General features: G+C 36.7%; 1 protein-coding gene across 3 annotated transcripts; it reads left to right on the top strand.

Moving 5' to 3' along the window:
- The first annotated feature begins 607 nt into the window (after nucleotides 1–607).
- On the top strand, nucleotides 608–8,713 carry LOC104243355 (E3 ubiquitin-protein ligase APD2). 3 transcript variants are annotated; one of them, XM_009798533.2, is made up of 11 exons: nucleotides 608–790; nucleotides 874–2,817; nucleotides 3,304–3,410; nucleotides 3,486–3,611; nucleotides 3,697–3,793; nucleotides 4,433–4,507; nucleotides 4,620–4,702; nucleotides 4,966–5,112; nucleotides 6,151–6,223; nucleotides 6,308–6,659; nucleotides 8,227–8,713. In XM_009798533.2, the coding sequence occupies exons 3-11, from the start codon at nucleotides 3,309–3,311 to the stop codon at nucleotides 8,300–8,302; spliced, it is 1,131 nt and encodes a 376-aa protein (XP_009796835.1). In that variant the 5' UTR covers nucleotides 608–790; nucleotides 874–2,817; nucleotides 3,304–3,308; the 3' UTR covers nucleotides 8,303–8,713. The 3 variants fall into 3 exon arrangements, with proteins under 3 accessions (XP_009796835.1, XP_009796832.1, XP_009796833.1); XM_009798530.2 differs by having other exon boundaries at nucleotides 627–790; nucleotides 874–1,121; XM_009798531.2 differs by lacking the exon at nucleotides 608–790 and having other exon boundaries at nucleotides 1,101–1,121; nucleotides 2,734–3,410.
- The last annotated feature ends 261 nt before the right edge of the window (nucleotides 8,714–8,974 follow it).

The following is an 8,974-nucleotide window of genomic DNA, read 5'->3' as shown; positions in this document are numbered from 1 at the left end:
TACCACATAGGACAAAAATGAGCATCTTCAGATACAACATATGCAAATCTGGACTTTTCCCCAAATTAAAAGTTATATAATTTAGATGTTTTAACTTTATTTCATTAAATTAAAAAAATAATATTTGAACTCACACAAATAATTCAATGACTTTGACATTGATAATTCCGATTTTTTTAGGAAAAATTTTTAGAATTAATTTGATTTACAATTGCTAATTAAAAATTAATCATAATTTCAATTAATTAAAATTTAGTCAGCTTTCATGTGAAAATAAAATATGGACAAATATACCCTATATTAAAATTAAGAAAAATTTCAGTATAATAGAGTTTTTTTTTTTTTTTTAAATATAAAACTTTAGCATAATATAGTGGAAATTCAAGTATAATACTCTGGAGTTATGCTGGTGTTTCTAATTTAGCATTTTAACTAAGGATAATTTTATCCAAATTTTATTTTTGTATTTAATAGTGATTGTTTTTAGTAACACGGGCTATTTTCCATTACCAACCCAAAAAATTGTGAGCACATGCTATTTTGACTTTTTTTTTTTTTTAAAAAAAAGACAGAACTATAAATGAGCTGCTTCTTGCTTAAACTTGTCATTTTCCGTTTGAATTAAAGTTAATGCGGAATGCATGTGGCTGTAATCACCTAACTGCCACTCTTAAATATTCTTCATTTTCAGCTACCATTCCGAATCTCAGTATATCCCAAAAAATTAAAAAAAATTAGTTTGACTGATTGGTGAAGCCACTGGATTCAATCATGAACTCTTCTCATCAGAGTAATAATATTCAATTTAGTTCTCAATTAAATTCCTACTATTTTCTCCCAAACTTGTTCTTCACGTTTTTCTTCTTCTTTCAGAATGGAAGATTCAGATCGGAATCCGTCATTTTCCGGCGATGCGTCTGCGTCGACATCGCGAGAAGAGGAGGAAGTTCCGGTGATTGACGACGATGATCGACGGCCTCCGTTGCCGTTTCCGGAGAGGAATAGTGTTTTTCACAATGCGCCGTATTTTCCGGCGGCCGATAATGAGGAAGCCGTGGTGCCGTTGGCGAGAGATGATACCTGGTCATGCGTAGTTGTTGTTCTCACTTTCTGGTTCTTCGGTAGTTTTTCTCAATATTTAAATTAATTTGATGATATTTTTGTTTTTTCACCAGCTAAATATAAAAAAAAATTCAGTTAACTTATTGTTTACTGATCAATGGTTACATTTATTGGCACTATTAGGATCATATATTTTTTAATAACGGGCAACTAGCGAGCAGGAGTTATCTTATGGAACACAGTTATTAACAAATCAAACTTAGTGTATGGCTTTAGTCGACCAAAAAAGAAAGAGAGGATAAATTTCAATATTTACTGTCCCGATAACTACTACCTATCATATTTGCAGATGTTCATTGTGCCCTTTTTTCCTTGTATACTTGTGTCTTATTTCCCGTTTTTTTTTTTTTTTTTTAAATCTTAGAATATCCTCAGTTTTAGTGGAAAAAATGTAAACAAAAAGAATCGGAAGTCTTTCACTACTTGAATAAGCACCTCTTTTGGTAAGTAAATTTTTTATTACCCCTAGAGATGATCAGCAGTCTCACCTCTAGAAAGCTGATAAGCTAATATCTTATATCTCCTCCTGACTTCCCTAAAAAAAGGATGAGAACTCCAAGCTAAGACACATCATTCACAATGCTATATGACTGCTAGACTACCCTTCTTCTGTACAACATCTTTCTCCTAGGCATCAATGAAACAGTATCAAGGATAGAAATTCATAGTTTCCAGCTGCCCTGCAATCTTCTCGTTGTGACTTCCTCGACAAGGACATCCTGTACTCATTTTGCAAAGAGTCTCCACATTTCTCCTTCTTCCCTGGAATAAGCACCTTTACATGCCAATTTATGTTTCGTTCTTTAGATTGGTTACTTAGCCATTTAGTATCATGTACTCTACTGTCTCGGACCTTGTAACTTGAGTTAGTTATGCAAAATTGATGCCAAAAGAGGACAAAGATCAGTAGGTGTTAAACCTTTTGATCTTGTTGACCGCCTATGGTTTTTCTCTTAGATGACAGACCACTACGACCATCACTACAACAAAATAAGTATGACAGCTCAATCCCAACCAAAACAGGTAGGCGATTTGAATTCCTCATCATCCTTCACTTGGACCTGTTTCATTCCTATATTCGATAATTTGGGGATCTCTAACGCTGAAAATCATATACATTTCTACTGATATATCTATAAAAACTAAAAATGTTCCGAGCAAAATTGGGCCTAATGCAAGCATGCCAATATGATTAAGATTTTATTCAGAACTATCAGGCGTCACTCATATGGATCTTTCGCTTCTATTGCATTCCGTTTTGGCTAAGTCTGCATGGATTTCGAGAGATTGTAGGTTTTTTTAGACAGCTTTTTTCATGTGACTGTAGGTCTATCTCGTCCCTTTTAAAACCTTTAATTATTATGATTTCACACCTATAGCCCTTTGCATTTGGAAGTTTAAGTAGGACATAGATAAACCATCTCAAACGACATTCTCTCATGTTGTTCGTTATGCATACAACTTGCACCTCCTGGCGGATGTGGTGAGATCATTTTTTATCTTGTCTGATTTTGTATGCCCGCACATCTATCTTATCATCTGCATGTGTGTGACACTCATCTTGTTCATATGTTGGGCCTTAAGATGAAACAAATTTATGAAAATGAACAGGGATTCAAAATAACAACTATAATTTTTATGACAATTGGCTAGAGGATGTGAATTTCATGGACATCTGAAGTTGACTGCAGTTAGGTAAGTATGGTAAATTGATGATGGATTGGGGGGAAGAACGGCTGGCTGGTAATGGTAGTGTGTTGCTCCAAATGATTAAAAAATCATGTATTTTGATGGCTTCATGTGACTTTGTTCAACTATTGTTACATTGTGCAATCTTATATTTGGCAAGTGAATCACTTAACTATACTAATAGGTCCGCTAGCATGCTCTTGTTATTATTTTTACTTAAAAGCTTTAATTCAATGTAAGAAGCACGCTATACTAAAACGCTTTTTCCGCTTACAATTTTCCTTATTTCTTTCCTCCCAGTAAACACACTATTTGACACTTCAGAGCTTTCTTTGTTGAAATAATTTCTCTTTTCTCCAGTATCTATGACTTTGATAGGGAGTTTCCCATTAATACGCTTGTCCATTTCCATTTTATTGTTTATTTTCTTCCACTAGACACACTGTTTGACACTTCAAAGCTTGCCTTGATGAATGTTTTCTCTTTGTTCAGTATCTATGACTTTGATACTGGGGGTTTATGGACCATCCAATTTGCAGCTTGGACCAAATTCCTCAATCCTGATAAAACCCAATCCCTTATTTGTGGAAAATATAAAGGTAAATGTGTATCCTTAGCCTACATTTTTATTATTTCCTTAGTTTTTTGTTTAACAATTTGTGTCTTCCTACTAGGTGGAAGAGATGGATGATGCAAACACTAGACCAATGGTGTATGGGTTTTATGAAAATCCTTCTCTTGATGTTTTAACAACTTTTTCTGAAGCTTACAAAACCTCTCTTCCTGCAAACACTAACAAGGCATGACATGGCATTAAATTTCTCTGTACTCTCTGATACCTAGCTGAGGATGGTTACATGAATTTTCTTATGTTTGATTTTACAGCAATGGATATATTACTTGAATCAAGGATCTCAAATAAACATTTCATATAGTGTCAATTCCTCAAGTTCGCATTCTTTAGTCCTTATTATTGCTCAAGGTAAGTTCATCTTCGTTAATTTTTGTTTACTAGTGTCCCATTTATTGTTTAAGGGTGAATCTGAATCTATACTAGGATGTTCTGTAAGTCAGCACCAACACTTATCAAATCAATCCAAGTTTATGGGCTTTTCACCTCACATTAGCAGTATCATAGGATGTAACTAGTGTAGAGGACTCGTCACAGTCCTCAACGTGGTAGGAGTGCGTTCCACCTCACTATTGCAGCATAGCTTCTATGATCCTTGAGTGCATTGTGATCTTTGATTCTTAGATGCTCATCCAGAAAAACAAAGAATATTTTACTTTGTACTATCATTTAGCTTACAGTTGACCCATAATTTTTGTCTAAGCTAGACTCTCCTGAGTCCCAGTCCCCACCTTTCAGACCCAAGGTCAAAAACAAGTGTTCCCTGGCACTATCTATCTCCTTGTTTTCCTCGTAAAGTAGTCCATCAGAGGGGTGTATTCTGGTCCAACCCTTCAATGGGAAACCATCTTTGTAGCTCACTCCCTTGGAAGGTGGTTATCTGACTTTTCAATCTTCGTATTGAATACAGCTAGTCGAATACTGACGTGCTAGCTCCATTTCAGTTTTCTAACACTTAGATATTTTTCTCTAAAAGTTGATGAACTGCAGGAAGCGAAGGGCTAGCGCAGTGGCTTGAGGACCCATCATATCCAAATACTACATTATCATGGAATGTCATTCATGGTAAGAAAGAAAACTAGCTAAGTTACTTATGGTCCGTGCATAAAAGGTCTTGTAAGAACTGTACATCACAAAAGATAGAAGTCAGCTTATCGCACCAACTGCATTTCTGCAGGGAATGGCACAATCAGCCAGGACATAGGAAAATCCTCTAGTTATTACGTGGCAGTGGGCAACTTGAACTCTGGAGTTGTGCAGGTCAAATAAGTAAACTGAATGCTTTGTACCTTTACCAAGTCTTAATTGTCACTTATGATAGTACTCTTCATGGCAAGTATGGTTGTAGAAGCTTCCTTCCCGCTGATGAACACTTATTTAATCAAATTGGTAGAAAGAAATTGTGATGTTCGTGATTTTTCAAATTACTTTGGGTGTGGGTTCGTAGTTTCCTGCTTTGCACTGGAATTGCGTTATCTTACATCTTTTTTGTTATTTATCATGTTTGGTTTTGAGCAAAACAGGTTCGTTTGGATATTAAAGGTAGGGCTTTGCTCTATAATACAACCGGTGCCTACTACGAGTGCAACCTTAGACGAAAACAGTGTAGTATGAGATTCTTTTTGGCCGGTCGAAATGCTGCGCTTTTGACTTCGCCTCCCCAAAGGCCAGTAAGTCACCAGTTTTTTCTAGTTCTCCTTGTTTAACTCTCTCAGCAAAGAATATACCCAATATGAATGCGCTAGTTTTGCTATCAATACATTTGCAGTTTTTTTTTTTTTTTTTTTTTTTGAGAAGGATACATTTGCATTTTTTAGCAGTCTTTGTATTATTCCTATTAAAAGTTCTTTCTTTGATCAGTGAATTTTAAACCTCATATGGACACAATCTTGAGAACTTCAGTTAATTTACGATAGAGAATTGGAACTTGGGTCTAACTCAATCCCAAAAGCTAGGTCAAGAGGTGGGGATTGCCCAAGCCATATTAAGGAGACCACCCATTCCTTAAAGCACCGATGTGGAACTCTTCACAATTTATTTGTTGGAATAGTATGTTCTGCGTGAAGTTATAGACCTTGGGCCTGACTCAACCCCGAAAACTAGCTAATGAGGGGATGATTTGCCAAGTCCATATAAGGAGATCACAACCCATTCCCTCAAGCAATGTGGAATTTAACACTCCCCTGCACACCCAACTGGAGCTTGGATAACATAACAAGGGCCTAACATTGAGAAATACAACAACCGGGATCGATGGGTCTAACACTAATACCATGTGAAGAAATGGACCTTGGACCTAACTCAATCCCAAAATCTAGCTCACGAGGGGAGAACTGCCCAAGTCCATATAAGGAGACCACAACCCATAATCAACCAGCTTGGGACTTAAAAGTCTGTTTGTGTATTTTATAACTTGTTGAATGGAGACTACTTGAGTGAATTAAGACCAAGCTGTAACTTTTCTGCTTCCATCATCACAAACAAGCAATCGTTGCTGGGACTAGATTTTTAAGATGGAGTTAACTAGTTAATATAGTTATTGCATTACTGTGTTTGAAGATTTCACATGAATTTGTCATGATGACTCCATCATTATAAGGATTATAGATTGTCTTGTTAGAGATCCTTATTTGAGTACGTTTAGTTATTTGGCCTTAACTCGAACAGATTTCATGCGAATGAATTTAGGCTTTTTAAAATTCCTGTAGGGTACAGCTACCGGTATGTGGAGTGTCAAACTTTCCTATGGACCTCGATGGATCACATATCTTCTTGGAGTAGGTATATTTCTCTTTTCTACGTAAATCTGACGTCCTAATTGAAAAACCTGTAGTTTTTCATATTCATCATTCTTTCCAAATGCAGGAGGTATGAGTTTTCTCATTTGGCTGGTATTCTGGTACTTGAATAATATGCAATCCACTCATCAGGAAGGGACTAGAGATCCAGTGGGGTCGATGGAATCTCAGCAGACCCCTCTTCTTTCACGCAAAGATGATGATCTCACAAGCTGGGGTTCTTCTTATGATGGTCTTTCACAAGATGACGAGTATAATGAAGATGGACTGGACCTCACTGCACCTCAAGGGAAACAAGTAAAAGATGGTGAATACAACAGCAATATTCGTCGTCTTTGTGCAATTTGTTTTGATGCGCCAAGGGACTGCTTCTTTCTTCCATGCGGACACTATGCGTCCTGTTTTGAATGTGGAACAAGGTATGCCACTCCTCTCGCTAAAAACTATAAATGCTTCATTTTTGAGTTTAAACTCAAGAAGGAAGGACCAAGTACTTGCAAGAGAATATGGGTTATATGCATATGAGAGAAACCAGCTAGCGATGACACGCAGCTACCCATCCTCTAATAAAAAAAGATCATCATTGAGAGTTGAATATTATTGTTCTTGCTCATTAAGAAAATGTGGTTCGGGGATACTATTATAGATACATGGATGGGGTAGTATAGGCATATATCTAAGACCAAACTTAGGACTAGTCAAAGCTTTGCCCTCAAAGGAAACTATCACCTATCTGTCTCATTCCCACAACCAAGAGATCCTGTTATGGATGTTGCTCTTCCCCTTTCCTTTTTTCCATTTCATCTTCTAGCTCCCTCCCTTATTTCTGGCATTTCGTCTTCATCATTGAGAGTTGAACATTATTGTTCTTGTTCATTGAGAAAATGTGGTTCGGGTTTACTATTCTAGCTACATGGATGGGGTACTATAGGCATATATCTAAGACGCAACTTAGAATTAGTCACAGCTTCGCCCTCAAAGGAAACTATCGCCTGTCTGTCTCATTTCCATAACCAAGTCCTGTTATGGATCTTGCTCTTCCTCCTTTCCCTTTTTTCCATTTCATCTTCTATGCTCCCTCCCTTTTTCTGGCAATTCTGTTTTGCCATCCCCCTCTCATTGTTCTAAATTTCACCAAGGCAGCAAACAAATTTCAATATCATTTATTGAACTGTCATTCGTGCAAGCCTTGAAAGAAAGGGGGCAATACTGTGATCAATCCTTCTACAATATATTAAGAAGCCCACAATATAAACTGCTCCAAGATTTGTCTTTTTGATCATCAGAACCGTAGAGTTCCAGTACTATAAATGAGAAAGTCATACTGCCTGCTGAAATACAGGCTAAACATAATGCTCTAGTATATTAAGATCCGTGCTAGTTAGTACGTCAATCCGAGGTAATATTGCCTTCCTTTTTAGGGGTTACATAAGCACTCGGGTGTCAGTCTGCGATGGCATGCTGCTTTACTTAGCATGCATCAAATTCTAAGAATCTGTTCAATGGTATTTATCAGCGGAGAAAGAAAGAAAGAGAATCTTATCCCAATGATTTAATGGTGTGATTGAGAACAAGAACGAAAAAAGACTAAAGAGATAGCTCTAGCTGGTCACATTCCACCAAATTTCTGTAGTAACTCCATCTAGTTGGTTATTAAGATCTAGCTATTACTAATACTCTGCCTATACTTGTTAAAAAAATTAATACCCCACCTATTTCGAGCTAAATTGCAGAAACATGTAGTTCGAGTCTTAGTCTGTTGATAGTTAAAATGGATCCAGGAAACTGGAAATTCATAAATTGTTAAGGTACATACAACTTTGTGCTATGACTTAGAGGATGACCTAAGTTTACTGTATTTGCCAAGGCATTTTCCCCAATTCCTAGTAACTTAGTCGTTGGTGGTATCTACACTGGCAAAGTAAATGCTCAATGCATATGGAAACTCCATGCATGACTGGTAACACCATGAATTGACATTTACAGGATAGCAGAAGCTGCTGGTACTTGCCCAATCTGTCGCAGGCCTATGAAGAAGGTGAGAAAGATATACTCAGTTTGAGCAGCCAAGAGAAAGCTGTTGTAGATACAATGTACATAGATCATGGATATACCATGTACTCCTTCCAGTGAATTAGTCTTTGAAGATGCTGTAAATGAAATAGTTCACAGTGTTGGTAGGCCTATTTCTTTTTATGTGAATAACTAAGAGCATGTGTAGCTGGCAGCACATATGTATAATGTGATGCCCTTTTCCTTCTGTTGCCATCTTTTTTGGTATAGCCGGCAGCACATAATGTATTCTTCTGTAGCATGTATTTTAATTCTTTTTCCCCTGGATGTTTGGTTCTTTACATTGGTTTACTCTACCAAATAGCAATTACACTATCATGTACTTGAAAACATACAGTTGGTGAAGTTACGCACATTCTTGTTGATATTCTAATATCTACGGTTTTTAACCATAATGCAACACTCGGAGTCTCTAGATTATATTCTTGTTTTTTTAATGACTATTTTCTTTGTTTTGCCCTACTACCATACACAAGTGATCCATAATGGTCCTTCACTTACGTTTTCTGTTACTTGAACTCTCCTACCTATCGGCTGGAAGCGAAAGACGAAATATAACTGTATAAACAAGTTGTTGAATTTGTGTATGCGAACCTTACCCCTATCTTATACAGGTAAAAAGACTTTTTCCAACAGACCCTCGGCTCAAGCAAGTACAATA

Source organism: Nicotiana sylvestris, chromosome 7 (genome assembly GCF_000393655.2).
Source record: "Nicotiana sylvestris chromosome 7, ASM39365v2, whole genome shotgun sequence".
NCBI classification, from domain to species: Eukaryota; Viridiplantae; Streptophyta; class Magnoliopsida; order Solanales; family Solanaceae; genus Nicotiana; species Nicotiana sylvestris.
Note: the sequence above shows the minus strand (reverse complement) of the source record. Positions and strands in the feature narration are given on the sequence as shown.

Excerpts from the sequence above, each read along its gene's own strand:
- LOC104243355 (XM_009798530.2), top strand. The coding sequence starts at position 875 with ATGGAAGATTCAGATCGGAATCCGTCATTTTCCGGCGATGCGTCTGCG. Across the intron at positions 5,113-6,150 it reads CTTCGCCTCCCCAAAGGCCA|GGTACAGCTACCGGTATGTG; the intron begins GTAAGTCACCAG and ends AAATTCCTGTAG. Across the intron at positions 6,660-8,226 it reads TGTTTTGAATGTGGAACAAG|GATAGCAGAAGCTGCTGGTA; the intron begins GTATGCCACTCC and ends TGACATTTACAG.